Genomic DNA, 26,069 nt, shown 5'->3' on the forward strand with positions numbered 1-26,069 from the left:
TAATTACAATACGATTGTGCTAATAGAACCAGATGTGTTTCTGTCATACTTATAGGTCTTACTGTTGCCCTGCTCAATCCGGACAACATAAACCACCCCCAAAAGTGTTGATCAAAACAAACAAGCTAAGCAAACAACCTGTATACTCGTAGCTTCAGCAAGGACTGCGTACTGTTATTTTTGAAGTAGCTATCGCCTAAAAATTACACTATTTGTTTACAGTGTCACGTTTTTTAGGCGGAGGACAACAGGTGTTGTTTACTAACACTAAATTTCACCGGAAAGCGGTCGGCAATACTGTTTGTTTTTCAACACCATGCCAACAACGGTTGCTAGCCGATGCAACCAGGGCAACCTTTAACCATAACAAACAATTGACATTTGTAGTTTCATTAAAATATATTCACTCAAAGCTAACGTGTAGTATTTCGTGCAAAAATTTTATAAAATATCTTAAAGTTTCTCGGAGAAAAGTAACACAATTTCGCAATGAGCAACAACATCCTCAACAGCAATAAGTCGAAGTTCATAATAAACACTTCTGGTGAGTGCTAAGCCAACAAAAAATTCCAAATTAAAATTTCATTATAAAAGCGACTCACCGCACCGTGTGGTAATACGTGGAACACAGTGTGGTACAAATCTAAATTTATCGCCCTCAAAGACTCTGGAGCTAAATTTTGCGGCTACACCAAAGTAAACTGCAGAGTACCAAGTGTAGCAAACCGTTCGCAACAGTCACGTGGAGTAGCGGTTTACAGTATTTTTTTCGTAACTCCTTATTTATAATTAACCCTATTATCTGAACTCCTCACTGCGTTTCTTGGCTTGAATAACCCTACTAAATTTCTCATCCACTATTCAACTATTCACAGTTGAGTATTTTGCGGCTAGCGTAAGCGGTGGCCCGACTGCTGACGAGCATCTGTCTGCCGTACAGGAGTTCCTCGAGAACGATGAACTGACCATCATTGCAGCGGTGCATAACAAATCGGATGGCAGCATAAAATTTCATCATCGCATACCTGGTGACGAGGTTTGCTTGCTATTTTACAAGATACCGCAAGCCGGCGGCGGCAAGAGTGGCGCAGCAAACATTTTAGCAGCGAGCAGTGGAGAGGCATACGACCAACCGCTTGGTATTTTGACGCTCGAGGGCGGATTGGTCAAGTCAATTTACAATTCCGTTTCGCGTGTATTCTCACCGCAAGCTGAAGCCAGGGTAAGTTAACGCTGCAATATGGTCACTTTTATGTGCTTTTACAGAGAATATGTAGAATTTAGTTGTTGGCGGCTAAGCCCGGCTTAGTAGTTCACTCGTACATACATACATACATACATGTACAGTTTTGCACAACTTTGTACATGGATAGCCAGTGGAGTTCTTCTCTTACGTATTTCACTTTACTGCTTGGCTCACCGCTTTCCATGCACTAAGCTAGCGCACTTTTATTTTAATTGACACATAACTAGTTTACGGTTCTGTGCGATATCGCCCGAAGAGATGATATGGGCGTAGAGCAAAGTCGGGCAGATGTATGGTTCTGCTTATAATGTTTCACGGTAGCATGCTCACCACACACACATGCACATTGAGCATTAAAACTTTAGTTCACAACTTCAACTTCTCACAAAGCTTTAACATGTTCCACCTCTTCTCTTTTGCAAGAAAACCGAATACAGTTCCGAGTTGAGCGGTCTGCTTGAAAATTTGCATGTTTCTTTGGGTTCAACTTTGGGTTTACCGCAAAGTGGTGAGTATAAATTAATGCCCATATTTCAGAAACCACATACGTGCATTACTAATTTGAAGTACTATACATTTAGTATATATGTATATACGCCTTTTATAATGTAATGCTTAAAATATGTGAACAACTTTTCTTCTTCCACAGGCATTACATCACTGAAGGATGAAATTAAACATTGGCGACAAAAATTAAATAATAAGTCCAGTTCTCGCATTGACCGTGAAATGTCGCAAGCTTTTATTGGCTTACTTGAGAATATTGACAAACAGATGAGGTAAGCTGCGACCCTTCCGAAATATACCTCGACATACATCGGATGGTATCGAAGATTGGTTAATTACTTTTAGTCTAACGCTTCGCAAAACGTAGTTACCTCGCAGGGCTCTTAAGTCCAGCCCTATTCTTTCAAGAAATAACCAAAAGCATTATACTCGTACTTTACAGTTGACAATTATATAGTTTTGAAAGCTTAGACAGCTTGAATCTACGAAAGCCTTGGAACTCAAAATAATAGATCTGTTTCTTAACTCCCTACTATCATTAGCAAGTCTGCTGGAAAATCTTATCTTAACACAAACAAGCAATAAATCGGCGGTTCTGACAAATTAGGAGCTTATTAGGAAGAAAAGACGTGTGCAGATTTTCCGACCGATATTTCAAAAACTGATGGACACCTTATTAAAAGCGTAAGAAGAAGAGTTAGGTAACGCAGGATCCAACTTAAGCAGCTGTGAATGTCGTTTGTAATGTACAAAGCTCATAGCGATGGATCACTAGGCCCTTATAAACCGACGACGAGTTTTCATTCCACAAAAAATGTCTTATGGTGGTCATGTTCGCCGAAAGTATGGCTATCAGGTTGTTTCAATATTAGTCTAACGGAAGCTCGACAATGGAGAATAAAGTTTCTGGATATTTTCACCTGGATCTTTACTATAAAATTTTGTCCTCACTGTATGTGAGATGAAAAGTCTTATTTCAAGAAATCTCATCATTATTATTTTATGTTCACCTGAAGAAATATACTACAAAGCACGTAACCAAAGAATGTCATACGTAGGACTCAATTATTTCCGACCTGTTAGTGTGACCAAAATTAGGAATATATAACCGGAGGTCGCGGCGAACACTTAATTCAAACTTTTTAAGTAGTTTCTTAGGATGTCCATTAAGTGAACGCTTAAAGCCGCGTCAAGCACCCGTTTACGCAACACGCGAATTTAAGCTCGTGTCAGCTTTGAGCGTTGTTGTTGTTGTAAGAGGTTCCTAATCCCCGATAGGATGGTAAGGATTAGCTATGATGTCGTCGACGTCATCCAATGATAGGTCCAAGAAACGTGGCCTTTCGACCACGTCTGACCAAAATTAGAGGGATGTCAGATGAGTAGGGTTAGTGAGGCTTGTAAAGAGGTGGCCAGTGTCATGCGGAGACTCATTACTCGCAGGACATATATTAGATATGTAAGGGCCTATTCTGAATAAGTAGGAGTTTAACCTGCTACAATATCCAGAACGAAGCATCGCAAGGGTCACCCTTGTTTCTTGCGACAACTCGAGCTCTTCGTCTGCAATGGGTGGTGGTTTCACTCCAAGTACGCCATTCACTGAAAGAGAGTCAGTGAAAGTGTTGATGGCTTCTCTGTGAAGCGGTCAGTGCATGTCGGAAGTTAGTTGCGACCGAAGTGTGGTCGCCGTATTGTTTGATGTCCTCTACGTTGTTGAGGAATGACCTCTTGATGCTTCTAGGAGGCGGTTCCGCTCCAAGCAGGTGCGGGGATTATTTATACGAAAACACCTCAGCAGAAACTACTTTGAAGGGAGTTTATTATGCTCCTGGGAACATACGGGTCTCACAATGAAGATTTTCGATAGGAAACATCAAAAGGCATCCTGTCGTAGTTTGGAGTACATGAACCATTTCGTTGAGGCGTAGTTAAAGACCGGCCACCCGATTGCCTTGTAAGTTGCCAAAAACGTTTTTTTGTATATTCCCCATGTGCTGCCGGCTAACGACTTGGGGATTTTGTTGCGGCTTTGTACTTTGGCGTTAATCGCGGTCGTATGATAAGTGAAGGAACACAGACTGTCAAAATTCACAGTAAAATTTTAGGATTATTGACAGTCGGAATCTTGACGCCATCGACTGCAATATTAAGGTAAAGTCTGTACTCCTTCATCCTGTTTGTAATTATGGTCGCTGTGGATTTAGTGGGGAGAGTGTTAAGTTCTGTGCAGCGAGGAAGCGAGAAAAGTCGAAGATATAGCTGTTTACCTTTGAACACATGCCATCGATTCCATTGGTACTGAAGTCTAGCAATCATCAGCGTACGAAGTGATAAAAACTCCCTCTTGGGGTTGTGAGAGTTTCGAGATAAGGAAGTTAAACAATAGGGGCTAGAGGACACCAGCCTGCTAATTCTTCTTAGTGTTGAGTTTTTACTTCGAAATAGTACAGATGATTGACAACCGCTCAGGTAGTTCACGATCCACCTCTTTGAGCTTTGAGCGTCCACTCTGCGGGCACCGTTAAATCAACTATATATATTAGAAATATGCGCCCGAAATGGATTTTTAAATATTTCAATGATTTTAGTTCGATAGATTATACGAACACCGGCACGAGCATTGAAGAGTTCTTAGACAGTTCACACAATCTTCTAGATGAGCTGTGGCGCTTACCATACCAGTATCCACAGGCACGTATGGCTGACTTATTGGATATCATAGGTAATAAATGTTAACACAGTTTCAGAAAGTATTGTTAACGAAATAATTTGCTCTTCGTAAAAAGGTAATCGACTGATAGCAATATGTGCAGAACAACTTGTGATGGAGGATATTTGGAGTTTGAACTCACATCACGTCAACCCGCAAATGAGTCAATGTATAGATACAGCCGAATCCTGGATGCAGCTTTGTGACTCACTAACACGCCTCTTCTGGCCTAATTATGTGCAACATCCATGGGTTGGCGAGCCACACGTATCTAAGCGAGCACAACAGTTTAAAGAACGGATTTTAGAGATAAAGAATATCAGGAATCTCTACAAACAAATTGCCACCTTATTAGATGATGAAGAGATGCAGAGCATGCTATATGAGACTTCGCCATTTAAAGGTAAAGTATTTCTCTTTCCGATTATTTAAAGTCAAATAATGCCACCAATTTATTTGCGCTACAGAAGTCAATATTTTCGATACCACCCCATTGGGTCAATCGAGGTGGAATAAAGCTTTACAAAACTTTGAACAAGTGCTGCAACCCATAGACGAACGCATTGCCTCTGCACTGAAAGCCCAACTTCACAACCATCTCAGTAATCCACGGCAAGTTATATTCATTTTCTCAAAATATGAAACACTCATACAGCGACCAGCTGTGCTAGAGCTATTGACGATCGAACGCGAACAGTTTCTACAGTCCTTGCAATTTCTGCTGCAAGATTTACGCAAAGCAATGTCCGACACGAATATGGAGCCCGATACTGGTCATCTATCGGTGATTTGCAATGAGTGCCGTTGGTTAAAGGTCGTGCAATATCAGGTGATGACGCGGAAATCAGCGTTACATGCAAATAGAGTTGAAATTTTATTACTAAAACATTATTGGTTTACAGATACAGGAAATTGAGACAGTTAGTCATTTGATCAGTGGACGTGAGGGTTTCGACAAGGTTAACAAAGCAGTGCAAGAGATCAAAGAGGAGACAGAGTCTTTACTACGCACCAACTTTGAGATTTGGTGTGGACAGTGTTCCACAAACGTGAAGAGCGGAGAGTTAAGGTACTAGCATTATCCAAGTAATTTCACTTAAGAGTTTCGAAATAACATTCAGCACATTCGTGTTACAGATTGCGAGAAGATCAACCGGTCGTCAAGTTCGAGAAGGAAGGTCGACAGTTAATGCGCGTTACATTCAATCCGAAATTGGTTACTTTCTGTCAAGATGTTCGAGAGTTCGAAAATCTCGGTTACAACGTGCCTTCAGAACTGCGTTCATCAGCTGCACATGCCGCCAAATTCATGAGCTATGCACGACGCCTGCAACAGATCGCAACGTTTCACAATACAATTGGCGATCGCATGATACCATGTGAGAGACCGATCATGTTGAAGAATGCGGTAGAGTTGTCGAAAGTAGTGCAGAGTGAGACGGTAGCCTGGGATGATGAGGAGTCAGTGCAACGGTACATAGATATGCTGCAAAGTGCTGTTTCGAAGCTATCTGCCGATAACACCCTCCTAGTGGGCTACCATGAGCAGGCCAAAAGATCGGTGTGTTGTTACTGTTACTTTTCCGTAACTATTTTAATAAAAATTTATTCTCCCCGTCAAATAATCAGGTAATTAAACTCATGAATACCGATTTATTCACACAAAACCAAGTGTGGAAGGATGAAATGCGGCATCTGCGCGAGCTGGTGGCAACAATGGAGCGTCAAGGATATACCAACTTAGATGCTTTCAAATTACATTGGGACCATCAGCTCTATAAGGTTTTGGAATACCAGTACATCATCGGCCTGGTAGATATGAATAATAAACTGCCCGACATACACATCGATATTTTATTCAGGTATACTTACCGATAACGATTAAAATGTGTGAAATTGTTTCGTCTGATATGAAAGAGCATCTCATGAGCTCACTTCCGTAGTTGGTGTTAGATAAACAGTAAGCTCGGTGTATAGGCAACCGAGAACATTTACGCTGTAAGAGCATTTGATTATTCGCTCCTTCCTCAGTCTGTCTGCCTAATCTACTATTAAACCAAAAATAAGTGGTTAGCATAGTCAACGAAGTATTCAGTTGTTATGATCTCCATAGGCAATACTAGATACTAAATCGGATACCATTTTCAAACACTTATATTTATTCATTTTTGTCTCAGGCAACGTCAGCTTTGTTACCGTCCACCCGAAGAAGAGATACGCGAAAAATACTTCACCCAACTTCGACGCTTTATCGAACGACCCAGTAGTTTTCGTGGACTGTCAGACAACAGTACTGAACTATTCAAAACTATGATTGAAATTAATCGCCGCTATTTCGGACCACTCTTCGAACGTGCCGAGGAACTATTTCGGAAGCTTGAAGAATTCAAAAAGATCTGGTTGCCTTGGGTTGCATTAGGTTGTGTTGATATAGAGGAGTTATCTGATATACACCTAACAACATCGGAGGATTGGGATCGTGAGTTTAGAGCATGCAAAACTTTCAGCCAGAAGATTGCAAAAATACAGAAGTAAGCACGGATGTTGAAAAAATTCAAAACTTTATTAAAAATTTTCCTTACTCTATAGCTCCGAAGAGTCTATTGACTGCATCATTATCAATACTTCGCCTTTGCGTTCGGAAATTGAGTTGATTAGTCGACGATATTGGGAATCATTGACCAATAGCTTGAGAACGGCTATTGTCAATGACGTCACTGTAGTACAAGAGTTTTTGCAGAACTCACTACAGTTCCTGAATAATGTACCCATGGAAGAGACTTCGATAACTGAGTCCGGCATGAAATACGAAAAAATGATGTCGGAACTACCGAAGGTTAGAGCGTATATCTTTACAGTGACCGCTATAAATAATACACATTACTCCTTACAGATATCAGAAACGCTTAATTCGGTAAAAAGTAAAGACGCCTGCCTCGCCGGTTGGTGCAAAGAGCGCGTCACCGCCTTGGCTAACATTCTATTGCAGTGGGAACGGCTACAGCCACTTATTGAAAATCATGCGGTGGTACTTCAACGGCAAGTCGATATGCTGAAGGATCAAGCGCACTCGCAATTGCAGAATTTACAAAATGAAGCCGAGAAATTTCTGCTTCGCTGGGAATCGACCATCAATGAACTAGAGAGCAATGAAAACGCCACCCTAGAACTATTCAAGGAACGTCGTGAGCACTGGCAACAAATAAAGTTGAAGAAAGCGCAATTGCTGGAGGAATGCAGCAAATTTAATATGCAATTTCCAACGGAGTTGCTTGCTCCATTCGAGGAAATTGAAGAAAAAATGCTGGCACAGTCGAAACAGTGGGAAGTTTATGATAACTACCTTACTGAATTGAATAGCATTACCGATGAAGAGTGGGCCATCTACCGTCGACGACCTTACGAGCTGAATGAGTTCATCAACAAGTGGGAGGGTTCAGTGCATGCGTCCATCGATCTGCCTTCCAAGCGCATACGTCAAAGTGTGGAGCGGCTACAGGAGGTTATGCCTATATTACAACAATTGCAATCCGATACTTTAACGGAGCGCCATTGGGCTCGCATTTTTATGCTGTTGAACAAGCCAGATCCAAAACCTATGCACACCCTGCTTTTGCGTGATGTATTAGAAAATTGTGGAGCTCTCCAACAGGCCTCTGCAGAAATCACAAAACTCGTGAAACAAGCAGCTTCGGAGCAAATTGTTCGTCAAGCCTTAACCGAATTGGATCAGTGGTCTGTAACGGCTAACCTAAAGCTGATAAATCACAACGATTCCGACGGCAAATCATTACCGCTTATTAAGGACTACCAGGAGGTGTTAAACAAAATTGGCGACAATCAGTCCCTTTTGCAGTCAGCTAAGAATTCAGCAGCCTTTGAGACATTCTCAGATCAGGCAGACTTATGGGAGAGTCGATTAAATACATTGGATACGCTTCTAACGAGCTTAAGTCAATCGCAAAGGCGGTAAGCTAAGTGTTCAAAGAAAATAGCCCTTGATAATGAAATCGGGTCCTCTGGAATGGTTCTCGAAGTTTTTAGTTTTTATCCTAAATATAGTCTCAATATTATCTTGTATTTACTCATACACATTATTTAACTAATCAAAGCTTTCTGATATTTTCCGAAATAGTTGGGTGTATCTGGAGCCTGTTTTCGGCGCGGGCACCTTACGCAATGAGGAGGCACTTTTTCGTCGCATTGACAAGGATTTTCGCTATGTGATGCGTGAAATTCAGGCAGATCCTCGAGTGATATCACTTACCAAGATTAATAACATATCAACTATTGTCAATTCACTAGAAACGCAGCTAGCGCGTTGTCAAAACAACCTCATGACCTACATTTTGGTAAGCTTGTATGGTAAGCTATTCACTATACCTCTTCTAATATGCGACGTCTTCTTCCCGGCTTATGTGTAGGACAAGCGAAACTCATTTCCACGCTTTTATTTTCTTGGTGATGATGACTTACTCGAGATATTGGGACAGGCCACAAAGGATGCTGAAATTATACAAAAACATATTAAAAAGCTCTTCCCCGGCTGCCATAGCCTGGGCACAGCCAAGTCACTGAGCAATGAACCGACTGTGTACACCATACAATCTGTGCAAAGTGCCGAAGGCGATGTGCTGCAGTTGCAACAAGTCGTGCCTATGAAGGGCCCCATTGAGGTTGGTGTACAAACAAGACTTTGGCAAAGCAGACAAACACAAAGTTTCCACTTACGACTTTGCACTCACCAATCCTTGTTTGACTTTATCCTTCTTCTTCTCGCATGCTACTTTTCGACAGGATTGGCTCAATCACTTAGTTAACTCCATACAGCGTACACTCAAGGATGCAATATTTGAATGCTACACAGTCACAGGGGCCGACAAATTCTCCGAGTCGATGCTGCGAAAATACCCCATCCAAGTATTAAGCACCAGTCGCGCCATCCAATTCACCCACGAAGCCGAGAAAGCCATACAGTCTATGTCGTTGCGAAAACTGCATCAGGCGTTGAACACTGAAATAACACACTTCGCCAATATGAAAAACCAAACAAACGACACACTGCTGCAGATTAAACTGCGCGCACTGCTCTTCGATTTGGTGCACTACGCAACGGTGGTGGAGGGCCTACAGCAGCATAATGTTATGCACAGCAGCGATTGGCATTGGCTGAGCCAGTTGAAGTTCTATTTGGCCGGCACTGACGGACGCTTAGTCGTGATGCGTATGGTTTACGCTGAGTTCGAGTACTCGTACGAATTTCTCGGCAATCCCAATAAGCTGGTGAACACCAAGCTGACGCACAAATGTTATCTCATCCTCACACAAGCGATGCATATGGGCCTGGGTGGCAATCCGTTCGGACCGGCTGGCACTGGCAAAACAGAGTGTGTGAAGGCGTTGGGCGCCATGTTGGGTCGCTTAGTGCTGGTTTTCAATTGCGATGAGGTGAGTAAAGGGTGTTGCGTTATTCACATGGTCTCGGATAAGCAAGATGCTAATACAAGCTTCCTTTTACTATCTTTTCCAACAACAAAACGGCAAAACGGCATACAAATGCAAATTCAAACCGCACATTGTATGGTTGGTTGTGGGCTTTTAAATCAGAATGTGGACACTGAATCGATGAACCTAATTTTAACTGGACTGGCGCGATGCGGCGCTTGGGGCTGCTTTGATGAATTCAATCGTCTGCATGAAGCAACGCTCTCGGCAATTTCTATGCTAATACAACCCATACAGATGGCTTTGAAGGATAAGGCCGATGTGGTGCAAATTGGCGAGAGAAACGTAAGTATCTGTGGTCGGAAGCGCTTGATACACTTAAGCTCCATCAAATGCATTTTACTGGTCGCTTTGAATGGCTTTGAATACTCATACGAACTAATAAGCTAAAATTCTGAAAAATTCTGCTTATCTGAACTATTACGCGAAATACTCAAACAAATGTAGTATTGAGGCTATACGAGTATGTTGCATGTATAATGCAGTCGCCTCTCTATCCGCAGTTAGTGAGTATTTTTGACTTCCAATTATATAATCAGAAGTCAGTGATGCAAATGAACTTCTTAATGTTCCTCACATCATTGAGATAATTTTTTTTGTTGAGGTTATGCCATGAATAGACATAAGAAAGACCCAATGCTCCCTTTAAATACGAGTATATACCAATTACTTAATTCAAAATGTAAGGAACCTCGACGAAGTTGTGAAAACCCTTATCTGTTGCATAGGGATGATAGTGATTGTAACTTCGATTACTCCCAAAACGGATTTTATCTTTCTACATATCGCCATTTTAAATCTGATAGGTGAAGCACCAACAAATAAAATTTAACTGACATCGGTTTATATCCTCCAATAGACCCCGGCTCTGTTCCGTCTCTTAATGTTGTATAAAAATTACAACCCCTATTATGGGTTAAAGCATCAATCGGTGGAATTGAAGTTGAAGCAATTCAACTTCAGTAGTTCACGCAAGTGAGGAAAGTTCTCTGAGCGCCATCGACTTGGGAGTGGCCAGAAACGATTTTTTTACATATGGCTCAAGCGGCTCACGACTTTCGGTCTTGGACGAACCAAGTATCTTCTGGGTAGCCAAAGAACATCCCTATGAGAGCAAGCTGTAGTAAGGAGGCGAACCGTCGCTTCCCAGGGTTATGTGCAGGGTTTGGGACCCTCCACGTAAAAAACGTACCCAATGAAAAGGAAAGAACAGCTTTGGATGTATAACCGCGTAAGCAGTGTTTACACCAATAAAGAACAAAATAAAGTTATGTTAGTTATATTATATAAATTCAAAATCCCTGAGGAGCACATACCACTAATGGGGTGAGGGCATCTTCGACCTGCTGAAAGTGTTAAGTATCTGTCCTTGACAGAAAGATACCATGGAAACCAAACTTAGAGGAACTTTTGCAGGGGAGTCATTGACAAAAGAAGGGCATTCTCACAAAAGTTCCTTGATTCAATGAAACAATATTTAAGCCCGCAATATTCTACGGAAATTTCGTATGATTTACATACCTTCGAGGTGGCCATGGAGAGGACTCGAAAAAGGGAAAGGGTGATGAGATCTTATACGAATGGATCGGAAAATTGCGGGGAAATTTGTGGAGGAGTACACAGTTGGGAACTTTCCATCAACTTCAATTTTACGCAGCCTGATCACTGCATCGTCTTTCAAGCGAATATAGCTGCCAGAGAGGTAGCAGCCTCTTTCAGAGAGGTAGCTATCCTCTCTGATTATAGAGCAGCGACATTAACTTAAAGTTAGCTGACCGTGTTCTCAAGACTAGTGAAATAATTATGATTAGACTGGTTTGGGTGTTTGTCCACAGCGATATTTCAGGAAACTGTGTAGCGGATGATGTTGCTAGGACAGGTATTTTAACCTCAAGAACTGCGGAATGGGAACGGGTAGGAGCTCCGTTGGTTTGCTACTTGACCGCAGGGCCTCAGACCAAGTCAGCAAGCGTTGGTGAGCTCGCACCAGCTGTACAGTCGCAGGATCTTTCAGCCAGGTGCACCTTTCAATGGTTATAAGAGTTCCCCATCGGGATTCCTGCAGCAAGATTGAACATCTTACCAGAAAACAGACGCATCAGCCGTTTGAAATAAGATTAGGTAGAAACACGCACACACACTCGCAGTACCTCCTATACCGACCACTGATGTAGTAAAACACCATCAAAATCTATCGATCTTTGAGACAACACAGTAAACGAATCACAAACTATATTTTAGCTACTTTATAAAACTTGTCGTTTCTAATACTTCCATAAGATTTCTTAACATTTTTCTGCCTTCAATAGGTCAAGCTCAATCAGCATTGCGGTATTTTTGTCACATTAAATCCAGCTGGCGCTGACTATGGAGGCCGCCAAAAGTTACCCGGGAACATACAAGCGCTCTTTCGGCCAATTGTGATGCAACAACCAGAGCCGTTGGAAATATCACGTGTCATGCTATTTGTGGAGGGATTTCAACACGCCAACGAAATTGCCGAACGCATTGTCGAACTTTTCGATTTGTGCACAAAAATGTTATCCGCCCAACGCCACTATGATTGGGGCTTACGCGAGTTGAAAACCATTTTACTAGCTTGCGGCACTGAACTACGTGCTCAGTTAAGCAACAACAAAAAGCTCAAGAGCATTGACATTACAACAGCAGACACTACGGTTAACAGTGTGAATATGGAAATGTCAACTGTAGTATACATGTTACGCATGTCCATTCTATCGAAACTCCATCTACACGATGTGGCGCGGTTCGATATGTTAGTGACAAACGTTTTTCCGGAAATTGAAAAAGTCGTTTTTTGCAAATCTGAACTGCAACAAGCGTTAGTTGAGGCCTTTGGGAAACTCGGACTCTGCGTCAACGACATGCAAATCGGAAAGGCGTTGCAGTTACATGAACAGCTGAACAAGCGTATGGGAGTGGTGGTAGTAGGACCTCCAGGGTGTGGAAAGTCGACTGTAATCACATTGCTAAGACAAGCTTTGATGTCGACTGCCATGCAATTGACAACAACTGCTATGACGGCAATGAGCGCGACACAAATCCGACTACATACAATCAATCCAAAATCGATGAGTCGCGTTCAACTGCTCGGTCGCCTTGACCCAGACACGCGTCAATGGATGGACGGCGTGTTGACCAATACGGCTGTAACGGTGAATGCGGAGCCGTCAAACATTCACTCGTGGATAGTGTGCGATGGCAGTATTGATCCAGAGTGGATTGAAGCTTTGAATTCCGTGCTGGATGATAATAGGTGAGTGAATGAGTATTAAGGTCATAAGAAGTGGTTAAGTGAGTCAATGAAATGTCAGCGAAAGTGGCTTAGCATATAGTCAAGCCAAGTGAGTTAGACAGCTCTTAGCTGTTATGTGGCGGTTGGACACTTAAACTGCGTACCAATACCAAGGGATCTGTAGACAAAGTATGGAAGTACGAAGTTCTGAATGAGTCGGATATAAGGCACTGTTAACAGTTCAGTGCGGAAAATTAATGTAAAGCAAAATATTATCACTCAATTTTATTAAGATATCCCACAGAAGGGAGTCAACGAAAGGAAATCTTAGAACAACCAACGGGAATTAAAAACATCTTACATATAAACTTAAAGGTGACATTAATTGAACACCTGGCAGCCTTTAGTTAACGGATACGGATTTTTCCAGAGGGGATACCATAAAGTTAGTATATGGTACTAAAGTGCAAAGTGAGGGAATCCAAAACATTTTCGAAAGTCTGTCAAATTATCTCTTTAAAATGCCGCACATGCCAGGGTGGGGAAAGCCAGGAAGGTGTTAAATGTTTAGTTTTGTGGTTATTGTTCTAGTAAAGGAATGTTGGCGCTGAACGAAGTTTGATGTTTGACAGATATATATTTAGATTTCTGTGCCTTACGTTGAGTAAGATAGGACGTAGAAACATATGGCTTCAACTCTAGTATCTCCCTCTATAGTCGCGTATTTAGAACAATCTTTACTTTTTTTTATAGGAATCTCAGGTAAAATAAATATTTTGACGGCAACACTGTACATATGTACATATCTTGCCGCTTCAAAATATTAAATTCCACGCTTCAACAAATAACTTGGCAAGTTCTGCTTCTTTTAAATGTAGGCATTTAGGAGCCTCATCGTGAATTCGCCAAGACTAAAACCACTCTATTATTTACCCTCTGTATCACTTCGTGCATCTGATAAAGCTCATCAGTACGAAAAGTTTTATCTCTGCAATCGCCGAGACGTCAGGAAACCCTCGACAGTTAATTGCGATACTTTTCTTATACAAAGTCTTGCATTCGCATAGATGTTTTCCAGGGTTTGTCCGGAAAGTAATAGGGCTGCTTTTCTTCTGCTGCGACTGTATTTCGGAGTATGCGCGCACCGACTGGATTCGGTAGAGGGCATTTCTAGCTAACGAACGAGCGTCAGTTGTCTTTGAGCACCTGGAGTGTCAGAACCAACATTTTCGCGTGACGTGTTTCCGTAAGTGGGACAAGCCAAAAATGCAGCGTTCGTTAGAGCAGAGGTACGAGATTAAATTCTACGTCAGAGACGTTTGATATGATCAAATCCAAAGTGAAAACGATGCTCATTGTCTTTTTTGACATCAACAGCTTCGTTCGCTATGAATTTGTTCCTCCTGGACAAACCGTCAACGCCAAGTTTTACGTAGATGTCCTAGAGAATCAAACGAAGGATCAATCGGGCCCGACAAGACATCGCAGCTTATTGGAAGGTGCACCACGACAACGCCCCGGCTCACACCGCCTTTCTTGTGAACAGCTACCAAACTAACGTCGGAATCCCAACGCTTCCGCAGACACCCTACAGCCCGTATGTGCCACCGGATTTTTTTTTGTTTCCTTGCCTGAAAAGGCCGATGAAAGGCAAGCATTTTAAGACGACAGAGGGGATCTAAGCAGCTCGGCTCTCAAGGCTATTCCGGAGAATGCCTTCCATGACGCCTTTAATGTTTGGAAATCGCACTGGCAGCACTACATCGACGCAGGAGCTTATTTTGAAAGTTTCTAAAGAATTGTAACAATTGGTTCAATAAATTTTTTTAAATCGACTCAGTCCTATTACTTTCCAGACAAACCCTGTTTAGTGTCCTTTTCTACCTCCTTACGACTTTTGCAATAGTCGTTGTATGACGTTCCTAGTCTACTGGAATGTCTGCTAGTGACCTATTAGTACTTCCACTACAGACTTATATCATTCCTTTTAAGTTTTAATAGTCGGCATGTGCGGTCCTTACTATATTCCATTCATGCCACATTTGCCTGCTTGTCGAACAAGACAGAGATTGATTCCACCGAAACTAAGCTATATTTTAACATGTTTGTCGATTAAATATTTGCATTGCAAGTTAATCGCGAAATATGATTTTAGATCCACTAAATGATCAAGGCATTCTTTCACACTAAGAGACTTTAGTAATTTCAAAACCGCCTTGCTATCTGTATATAGATATATCCTTTGTTTTGAGCACACTCTTTTTTAGAATAGGAGGACTTTCTGTGATTGCTGTGATCTGCGCTTGAAAGCCACTGCAGTGGTCTGGTCGAAGGAGGACGCTTTTGGTATCTAGTTTTGCTGAAAAGCCACCACTCTCCACTTGATTATCTAAAACAAGTAACTTTCTGAAGTGTTTTCGTCCATTCTCGTCTCTTAATTCAATCGTCAATGTCGTCGTATATCTCATACAGCTTATGACTTATAGAGTTTGGTTTTTGCTCATCGAGAGAGGACCTTACTTGTCAATTGCCTACTTAGTCCGAAATAGCGCCTGTTGACAAAAGCTATCCTGCATTGGATTTCCAGGCTGACATTGTTGGTGGTGTTCATACTGGTTCCAAGATAGACGAATTATCTACAATTCTAAGAGCTCCACTGATGCAAATACTAACTGTTTTTTTGTATTATTTCCATACGTCTTAAAGACTTTAAACATGAGTTTAAGAAAATTGAACTCGATTAAATTCTGAATAATATATCTTTTGTTTAAATTCAGATTTATTTTAGTAATGATAACTCGACTTTTGGCGAGTTTATATTTATTTTCGTCAAAATAATTCTTCGGATAATTTTAGAATATTTATCCGATGGATAGATTTTTTCGGATTTTAGGATACAATATTATTATAATGAAACACTTATAAACTAAGCTTTAACTTACAATTGAAGGTTATAAAACAAATTATATGTAAAATGATGCGTCGCATATTGCATTTAAATGTTTTAAGCACTAAAGCGTTTTCTCTTTAATACATAAAATATTAAAACTTTACCCTTAAATACGATTTTCGAAATCAACAATATCATTCTTAAACATATTCTCTCCCTCGTGAAAACGGTTAATGTGTATGCGAATCAGCGAATTAGTGAATTCAATTCATCGTAATGAAATGTGAGTTAATGTAATTTTGAGGTTATGTGAATATGAAAATATCAATTTATCGGCAGCGCCTGCTGAACAACAATAAAGAATACTTAATCCTAAGGCTAATTGCAAGTAAAAAAGTTGTTTATAAAACGATTGCATTTGAAGGATTTTGCTTGCTTTTAGCTTAAATTCGCAACGCCACGCTTCTGCTGCTGTCGCCTACGGTACTAAGAGCCTTTGTTGGCCGCATAGTGTTGCATTTGTTGTTGCTGCTGATGGTGCGCATGTGTGGCTGGCAGTGGCGGTGGTAGCGGGGCATGCGTGCGCATCTGTGACATGTGTGCCTGCGGCGCCATGTGCTGGAACATACTGCACTGTTGTTGATGCAAATGATGGGCGTGCGCATGAGCATTCTGGAAGTGGTGTGGCGCAGCAATTATATCGGTGGAAGTGTGTAAAATAATTTCTGGTTCAATTATTGCTAAATCACGATCTTCAGCCACGTTGGTCGGTCGCGGGGCGCGTGGCAACTGAGAGTTCGCGGTAACAGGCGTTGATCTGGCCGAAGTTTCCGCATTATATTCCTGTTTGATCGGATGGTATTCCTGTTTAATGCCATTGGTGGGATACAATGAAGCGCCTAGGTTTTGATGTAAAATCGGATGGCATAATTGTGGCATTAGCGATACACCAGCTATTGGTAGTGGGTGGTGTGCGAAATTCGGTGGTGGATAGAGTAGACCTTTATTCAGTTGCGTCATGCGCGTAACCGGTGGCTGTTGGTGTATATTACCACTCACCGCTGAGGCACTTGACACCGCCGCTGCACTAAGCGCTGCGGTTGTTGTGTTAGCAAGACCGTTAGTTGACGACGTATGGCTGGCATTATGGCTAGGTGTGCTCACCCCAACGTTGACACGTTGACGACTGCTATTTTGGGTGGGAGCGCCGGCATCGGGGGGCAACGGATCCGAAATGATAATCTCCGGTTCAACAGGCACTGGTGGTACATTCGCAAATTCGACCTGCAGCGACTCTTCGCTGATGATACCCTTTTTGCGCTCTTTACGTATCTTATCACGTAATTTCTCCAACTGTCGAAAGGCCTCGTTGGCGCGCCGTGCCTTTTTTCTATCACGATCGCGTTCCTGTTCCATGCGTCGGTACTCGGGGTTGAGACGCTTCATGCGCTTTCGTTCACGATCGCGTTCGCGCATCAACATCTTATTGCGTGCCTCCTCCTCAGGGGTGAGCTGGAAATTAAAATGAGTTAAGAATAGATTTAATTACTAAATTTTGACAAGTGGCTGAAATCCGTCTTCGAAATTCAATTTATATTATTATACATAATTTACTTGCAGATTGCTTACGCTGCCTTCAGGTTGGCGCATACAATTCGGCAACAACGTGAACTTTATTTTCGAGACCGATGACGTACGACACGCTTCGCCAGCGACCATATCGCGTATGGGCATTGTGAACATGAAGTAATAATTTTGAGAATCTCTACTTTTATGTAAATGTATGTATGTTTGCTCTTACAACAGCGCCGCCGACTTTCCACGTACAGAAATACTGGACTCCATGCTAGGCAAGGTCGAGTTTGGCGATTTGCTGCGCAGCTATATTGATGAGCAGTTCAAGCCAGCCGCACAATGGGTCGAAAAGGAGTATCTCTAGTAAGTCTCCCTGAACAAAAATATTTTCAAAGCCATATTTACGTAATCTTACACATAAACCCAACAGCTCTTTACCTGCGCTAAACACATGGAATTTACTAAGCACTCTGCTGCTGATGCTGCGCGACGTACAGAGGCGTGATGAGTTCTGTGTAACATTATGCCGAGCGTTATATGGATTTCTGCCACCCGAACGCCACAACGAACTGGCCAATTATGTATTCGAACGCGCCAATATTTACATCAGCAATCCGAATCATGCTGAACTGGCCTACTTTGAAAACGAACGCGGTGCGATTGAGTTCTATGAGTCAGAGAACCTACCGTTAATGGGACTTAGCGGCGCGGTTCAGCTCATACAAACTGCCGCCGTCAAATCTTATTTGAGTAGCTTACGCAGCTACCTAAGCGCATCCGCCAACACACCTTTTCTGCTTGTGGGCCCCACAGGAGCGGCCAAGACGCTGTTGATGCAACAGGCTGTACAGGAATATGCCGGCTATGATTTAGTTGTCATCAACTGTTCGATGCAACTAACCCCCGCCTACGTTTTGCATTGCTTGAAGCAGGTAGCTTTACTAAATTTTCGACAATTTATACGCTTTTAACGGTTAATATTCTCCAGAACTGTGTGGTTGTGAGCGGCTTGCGTGGCCGCGAATTCAAAGCAAGGCAAACGCGTGTGGTTTTGTTTCTGAAAAATCTGGATCTCTGCTATTTTGACACTTGGGGCACAAGTGATGTTATGGAACTACTACTGCAGTTGGTGCAACGTGCCGGTTTCTACGCAGACAATTTGGAATGGGTACATGTTAGTGGTGTGCAAATATGTGGCTCGGTCTCACAGGCCACGACGTCAGTAATGAGTGGCGGACTGCATAAGCTACCGCCACGTTTTCTGGCGATAAACAAATTCCTGCGCGTCAGTTACCCGACCGATGCAGATATGTTGACAATCGTGCAGAGCCAGTTGGAACCCATAATGGCAAGCGGACACTTTAAAACGGCGGGAGTGAACGTGCAGTATGTGGTTGAAGGACTCTTGGAATTATTTAAGAAAGTAAGCGTGCTTATTACAATATAGTTTATAACGGTAGTTGGATAATATATCATTTCATACCACCCAGGTGCGTGCAACTTTTTCAGCATCGTCCCATGTGTGGGAGCATTACAATTTCAATCCAAAGTTTATAATGAAGTTACTACACAATCTTAAATATTATCCCGCCGAAACTTTCAACGAGGTAACTAAGTTAACATAGAGTCCAAGAAATACGTTTTTATAACTGTACAATTTCAACTAATTTAGGCTTTATGTGCGGAAGTGGTATCCATATTTGAAGATCGCTTGGCCAGTGCGTCAGATGTGCATGAATTTCAGAGCATATTCAGACAGACAATGCGTAAATTCTATGGCAGAGAGGTAACCACACACAAATAAAGATTTCTATAACGGTGCAATTTCCATTTATAAACACGCTAACTCTACTTTAAACACACAGAAGGTATTCTTCGTGCCCAGGTCGACGCAGCACAACGCTGAGCTTCGCGCGCTCGCGCATGATGAGTGGTTAGAAGAGTTGCAGAAGCAGATAACAATATGCAGTAAATTTGAATGAATATTCGCTCATTTATACGCACGTCTGCTAACTTAATTTTCGCTACTTAGATGCCGAGTCCTTCGTGATTGACCAACCGATTACCAGAGAGCTACTTGATTTGACAGCAAAAGTGGCACGAGTGCTAGCGCGTGATGAGACACATCTGCTGATGCTTTCGCGCCCGGGTAGCAGGCATGTGGACGCGCTCTACGCGGCAGCCAATTTGCAGCAAGCCAAAATTTATATCACACAGGGAGGACCTGGATATGGCATACAAGATTTCTACAACGACTTAAAATTGGTAAGATAGTTTGACTAATACTTTGTAATTTCTCACTTATGTAAAACAAAAATCGCACACAGGCCATGCAAACGGCAGCGCTTGAGAATCAGTGCACTATACTGCTCATAGAGCACTGCTGGATCACGTTTACACCCGATATTTTAAAGCCAATTGAAGCGCTGCTTGAGGGCAGCGAAATACTGAACTTATTCGGCGAAGATCTAGAATCTATAGCAAGTTCACTTAAGCATGCTGCACAGTTGGAGGGTTTTCAGGAGTCTATAAGCGCCTACTTTTTGAAAAGTATAGTTATTGCCCGAAGTATTTACTGTTTTTGCTTAAAAATTATTTTTAATTACAGAGGCTAAGAAAAATTTACATCTCATCATCGCGCTGGATCCAGCTAATACCGCGCTTAACGGGTTGTTTAGCAAGTTTCCAACGCTTTACCGTAACATGGAGTTGTATTTCATACGTGCACCCTCCACCGAAACACAAAATCAATTGCCGAAGAAATGTATTGAAATGCTTGGCGAGGCTACGGGCAGCAGAGGCGCTGTGCCCGTATTTTCTTACTTTACCGACGCTGTAGAAAGCTTGGTAATGCAGCAGGCACCGAAGCGTTATTATCAACTGATATGCTCCTACTATTATATTTACACCAATTTTGCAAAGGACATAAACAAGAGGCTGGTCAAATTACAGGTAAATACATCTCCACTAACTTATGCGCTCTAAATAAACTCAAACTGTGCTCCAATTTCACTTCAACACAGCATGGCGTTGACAAACTGGCCGCGGCGCACAACGTTGTAGACACGCTAAAATCGAACGCCAGTCAACAGGAGGAGGCGCTCGCTGATAAACGCAAACTAGCCAACGATGCGCTCGAAATGATTTCAGCAACTATGCGTAGTGCCAACGATCAGAAGACCAACATGCTGGAACTGAAGAAGAAGACACAGGAAAGCAGCGAACAGCTAAAAGAGCGTCAGAAGGAGATACAAAAGGAACTCGCCGAAGTGGAACCCATACTCGCCGAGGCTAGCACGGCAGTGGGTCAAATAAAGTCGGAAGCGCTCTCCGAGATACGCTCCCTACGTGCACCGCCCGATACTATACGTGACATACTTGAGGGCGTCTTGCGGCTGATGGGTATACGTGATACTTCGTGGAATAGCATGAAGACCTTCCTGGCGAAACGTGGTGTAAAAGAAGATATACGCTCATTGGATCCGGCTCATATAAATCCGGATAATTGTGCCGCTGTAGAAAAGTTGTTGGAAGCCAAAGCAGAATCCTTTGAGATGAAGAATGCCAAACGCGCTTCGGCCGCTGCAGCACCACTTGCCGCCTGGGTGAAGGCCAGCGTGCGCTACTCGAAGGTCATACAAAGCATACGTCCACTTGAGCGCGAACAAAACGAACTACAGCGCAACTTAGACGTAGCCGAAGGAGAAATGCAAAGCTTAATGAGCGGCTTAGATGATGTGGACAATCGCGTAAAACAGTTATCAGCTAAGCTGAATGCTTACACACAGGAAGCAGCAGTACTGGAGATTAAGCTGGACGATGCGCGTAAAACCCTGCATGCAGCCGAGGTGCTAATTGAGAAACTTAACTCTGAGTTCCATACATGGAGCATCCAACTGGAAGAATATAAAACATCACATAAAACTCTGGACACCAAATCGCTGTTGATTGCGCTAGCCATCAACTACTTTTCACATCTGACTTTGGAGCGCAGAAGGTAACATTTTATGAATATTTCAGTTGGCAACCACATTTTTACTATTTCAACATATTTCAGCTTCAGTATGGATCGTCTACTTGGCGAACTGCAGTTGAGGCCGTTTGATCTACGTAAGAGCTTACTCACTGAGCAGGAACAAATTATTTGGGAGAGTATGGGTCTCGCATCTGATGCGCAGATAATCGAAAACGCTGCGTTACTACGTCAAATGGTTGACCTGCCTTATGGCAGTTGCCCCATACCTTTGGTGTTAGACCCCACACAGACAGCCATCAAATGGTTGGAGGAATATTTGCGCTCCAAAGCCAAAGCTTACGACATCACTACGCAAAACAATGAACGTTTGGGCTACATGCTTGAACTGGCCGTGCGTTTTGGCAAAGTGCTCGTGGTGCAGGATTGTCAGCAGATACGTCCGCCACTGCTACACTTACTGCTTGGACGCTTTTTCGTCAAGTTCGGCAAGAAACAGGTAGAAGTGGGCTCAAAAATGATAGATCTACACGAACAATTTCAGCTTGTGCTCTTTACGAAAACTAATAAGTTGAACATTCAACCTGAAACTTTGAGCTATTTGACTTGTATACCTTTTACTGTTACCGCGATTGGCCTAGCGGATCAACTCATGTCAAAAGCAATAGTTTTGAAGAATCCAGAACTGGAACGTAAACGTATAGAATTGTTGAAAAATGAAGGTGTGCTCTTGAAGCAACGCATCGAATTAGAGGATAAACTGCTGGAAGAGCTTTCAACGGCGCAAGGTGACATTTTGAAGAATGACATGCTATTGAGCACGCTCAATGAGGTCAAAGAGAGTAGCAATGTCATTGATAAGTCTCTTAAGGAAAGTGCGCGCGTGAAGGAGTCACTTCTTTCAGACTTTACGAATCTACGAGGGCTTTGCACTCAATCAGCGAAATTTTATACGGAACTCACCGTAACGTACGAATTGCCAGCCTTAGCGTACATTCAACTATTTTTGAACTCACTGGAGACTTTTGAAACTCACAACGCCGTTACTTCAAGCGAAAAACGAATCTATGAGCAGTTGGTCGCAGCGACTTTTCAATACTTGGCGCGCGCAATATCGCGTTCCAGCCATTTAACGTTGGCGTTGTATGTATGTAAGTGCGCCTATCCAGAGCGCATACCTGCCGCTGAATGGGAAATGTTCGTCACGAACTTTATGGTCGCAGCTGACGCCAGCATGGGCAGCGCAGATTTGGGCTCAGCACAAATGCCAGATTATATGTCTCAAGAAGCAGTAATTAAACTGAGGATTTTGCTGACACAAGTGCCACAACTAGAAGAGCAATTGCAATTGCAGAAGGATTACGCCTGGCGGAGTTTTATAGTAGATCAGCTGCAGGACATTCCAGGTAATTATTGTGAATTTCGCGTATCAAATTTTGCTTTTATTTCAATGCACAACAAATCTGCTTCTAAATTTTCTAGGGGACATCAAATCCGCTTTTCATCGGGTGCTTATCGTGCAGATATTCCGAGCAGACCTTTTGTTTCTGCAGTTACGCCGCACAGCTGTGGATATATTAGGAATTTCCCCAGATGCTGTGCCACAGCCAACTGTGGATCAACTTGCGGATGAAAACACTGAAAACAAACCCATTCTTGTAATTACACAAACAGAAAATGATCCAGGCACTGAAATTAGGAGCGCTGCGATCAAAAAAATTGGATTGGAAAAATATACAGAACTTTCCGTTGGGCGTGGTATGGAACGTCGAGCACTAGAAGCTGTGCGACAAGCTGCTGAGGTCGGCAAGTGGATTTGCATAAAAAATGTGCATTTGGTGCCAGATTGGTTGTCAGAGCTAGATCGTGAATTTGAGCTTTTGAAGAAACGTGATGGCTTTCGCTTATGGCTTACTTGTGAATCAACTAGTGGCTTCAATGAGACGATTATGTACAAGTTTGTAAAAATATTGTATGAATTTCCAAACGGTATCAAGCAAAAGGTTCGACGTATGTTACAAAACTTTATGTTAAGTGAATACCGCAGCATTTCGAAGGACGCTAAGCTAGTTAAAATACGAATTGTGATTTTCATCGTTGCTGCCGTGCTGCAGGAGCGGCGCAAGTTCATACCACAGGGTTGGTCCAAATACTACGAGTTTGGTGAGGCTGATTTGAAAGCTGCAATGGAAATCCTGTTATGGTTGGATAAAACTATGAGCAGCGGTCGTTGCGATTGGACGATTTTGCAACGTTTGTGTGAAAATGTAGCTTTTGGTGGGCGCATAAGCAATGCACGCGATATAAAAGTGTTGAAACGTTATTTAGAAGAGTTTTGTTCAGCTGAAGTTTTAAGCAATCGTTGGACCCCATTAAATACTAAAGTTATTGTACCTACAAGTTCACAAGTGCTTGATTATATCAGCGCAATTTCGAAATTTCCCGATTCGGATGAACCAGAAGTATTCCACTTGTCAAACTATACAAACATTAATCGTGAAATTGAACATTCTAAGAAAATTATTAACGAGTTACGAGCTTCTTACTACAAGAAAGCCGATAGTGCAGAAGAATCAGCTGAACGTGAACAGGAAAGCACTGACTTAAAGAAATTAGAAAAGCAAATTAAACCGATATTGGCACTTTGGAAGAAACTAGCTGTTGTAAGTTTATACCGAAATTATAATGAATTGAATACACTATTGTCTTTATGCTACAGAAATGTACAATTCAAAAAACTCTCGAGGATATGAATGCTTCTTCGCAACTTGCATCACCATGGCAACTATTCATTGCCACTGAATTAAGAACAGCAGCCAAGTGTTTCCAAGAGGTGCACCATACGCTGTCACTCGTACATAATTGGCTCAAGGCTGGTTCTAAAAATACCAAAACCGCGGTAGACGTTAATTTATTACAAACCCTGGCGGAAAATCAAGTAATTATAAATATTTTATTTTCCACCTGTTATACAATTGTATTTTTCAGATACCAGCCTCTTGGCTACGCTGCTGGTGTGGCCCAACAACAGCAATTGATTACATACGCGGCCTAGTGTTACGTGCACAAGCCGCAGAAGTGCGTTATCGTTCAGACATGCACTTGGAATTTGGCCAGAAAATAGACCTGTCCGCTGTTTTCAATTGCGGCACCTTACTCTCTAGCCTCAAGCTGACAAATTCAGTACAAATGAAAACTTCTTGTAAGGATCTTCAGCTAGTCACCAACGTAGTTAACAGCAGTATGGAACATAGTGGACAAGCAGTCGGTTCTATTATTACCGTAGCACCGCTGAAGGTAATTAAAATTATTCATTTGTCTCAACTCTTGTTTATTTTGTTTTGGCGTAAACAATTAGACGATGGCGTTTTCCTGTTGTAGCGGTTTTACTTTTGTTCTCTTTTTCCACTCACCTTTCCCATTTTGGCCATAAAATGATACTCCACTTTTAAACAGATTATATATTCCTTCTATAAAAGAAAATATATAGTTTTTAGGCTTTTTGCCTTGAAATTCAAAGAATTTGCAAATATTTTAACTGGCAGGCCGTCTAGGTTTTGCTTTTGATTGACAGTTCGGCAAATTGGATGACAATTATTGTAATAGATTGTATTTTTTTTCTTATGTTGCCACACTTGTAAAAATTAAAAATTTTATAAAATCTATTTTCTTTACATATATTTTATTATGCAAAGCATTGCAGAAAATGTAAAACAAAAAATTCAAATATTCCTCTCATAATTTTATAGGTGGATGGTGCAGTTTTCACTTATGGAAAACTTACAATAAAAGCAAATGCAGATAGTCGATCAATGGATTATAGATCTCCTGAAATTTCATTTTCCTTCACACCCTACACCAATAAGAACACCCCGACTATACAAAAACCAGCTGCTGGTTTTCTAACATTACCTTTATACTCAAATGTTAGTCGTGAAAAATTGCTTTGCTTGGTAGACATTCCAACTACTGAAGCTGCGGATTTGGTGTTATTATCTGGAGCAGCACTCATTGTTCCTGATTTCTAAGTAAGCAGGATCAACGAAAGTATTTTTATTTGCTTAATAAATTGCAAATATTTAAGACTAATTTATTGTTAGTGGGCTTATTACGATTAATATAATAAATTTACATTGAAAACTGGTATAAAATATAATTAATTTATATTTCGATAGATTCCTATCGAATGTACTTTTACCATGAAATCAGATTTTACAGTCGTAAGATATATTTTCAAATAAAATGTGTCAAAATGCATGTTACGAATATGTATATACATACATACTTACATATATTATCGGCAACAGTGTAAAAGATTAGAAGTAATCGGAGCTAGCTAATTACTTCCCAATTTTTGATATTTCTAGCTACTTCTAAAACCATCTAACTGTTTATCAAACTTTG

General features: G+C 41.8%; 2 protein-coding genes across 2 annotated transcripts; one reads left to right on the forward strand and one right to left on the reverse strand.

Annotated features, from left to right (window-relative positions):
* The first annotated feature begins 387 nt into the window (after positions 1 to 387).
* On the forward strand, positions 388 to 25,829 carry LOC105233015 (cytoplasmic dynein 2 heavy chain 1). Its single transcript, XM_049461311.1, has 34 exons — positions 388 to 544; positions 876 to 1,222; positions 1,670 to 1,754; positions 1,896 to 2,025; positions 4,345 to 4,478; positions 4,543 to 4,869; positions 4,934 to 5,295; positions 5,369 to 5,535; positions 5,604 to 6,027; positions 6,096 to 6,328; positions 6,644 to 6,997; positions 7,056 to 7,302; positions 7,360 to 8,435; positions 8,602 to 8,818; positions 8,891 to 9,142; positions 9,264 to 9,914; positions 10,074 to 10,256; positions 12,281 to 13,248; positions 17,738 to 17,863; positions 17,924 to 18,055; positions 18,123 to 18,624; positions 18,681 to 19,115; positions 19,183 to 19,299; positions 19,365 to 19,478; positions 19,558 to 19,660; positions 19,725 to 19,957; positions 20,020 to 20,242; positions 20,301 to 20,644; positions 20,716 to 21,689; positions 21,750 to 23,071; positions 23,148 to 24,328; positions 24,385 to 24,603; positions 24,654 to 24,962; positions 25,415 to 25,829. Exons 1-34 carry the CDS (start codon positions 490 to 492, stop codon positions 25,691 to 25,693), a joined length of 12,825 nt encoding a protein of 4,274 aa, XP_049317268.1. The 5' UTR covers positions 388 to 489; the 3' UTR covers positions 25,694 to 25,829.
* LOC125779976 (uncharacterized) lies at positions 15,990 to 25,129 on the reverse strand. The gene is made up of 2 exons (XM_049461347.1): positions 25,079 to 25,129; positions 15,990 to 17,629 (listed from the first exon to the last, which is right to left on the reverse strand). Exons 1-2 carry the CDS (start codon positions 25,094 to 25,096, stop codon positions 16,604 to 16,606), a joined length of 1,044 nt encoding a protein of 347 aa, XP_049317304.1. The 5' UTR covers positions 25,097 to 25,129; the 3' UTR covers positions 15,990 to 16,603.
* Positions 25,830 to 26,069: the final 240 nt, after the last annotated feature.

This window comes from Bactrocera dorsalis, chromosome 1 (genome assembly GCF_023373825.1).
Source record: "Bactrocera dorsalis isolate Fly_Bdor chromosome 1, ASM2337382v1, whole genome shotgun sequence".
In the NCBI taxonomy this organism is placed as follows: Eukaryota; Metazoa; Arthropoda; class Insecta; order Diptera; family Tephritidae; genus Bactrocera; species Bactrocera dorsalis.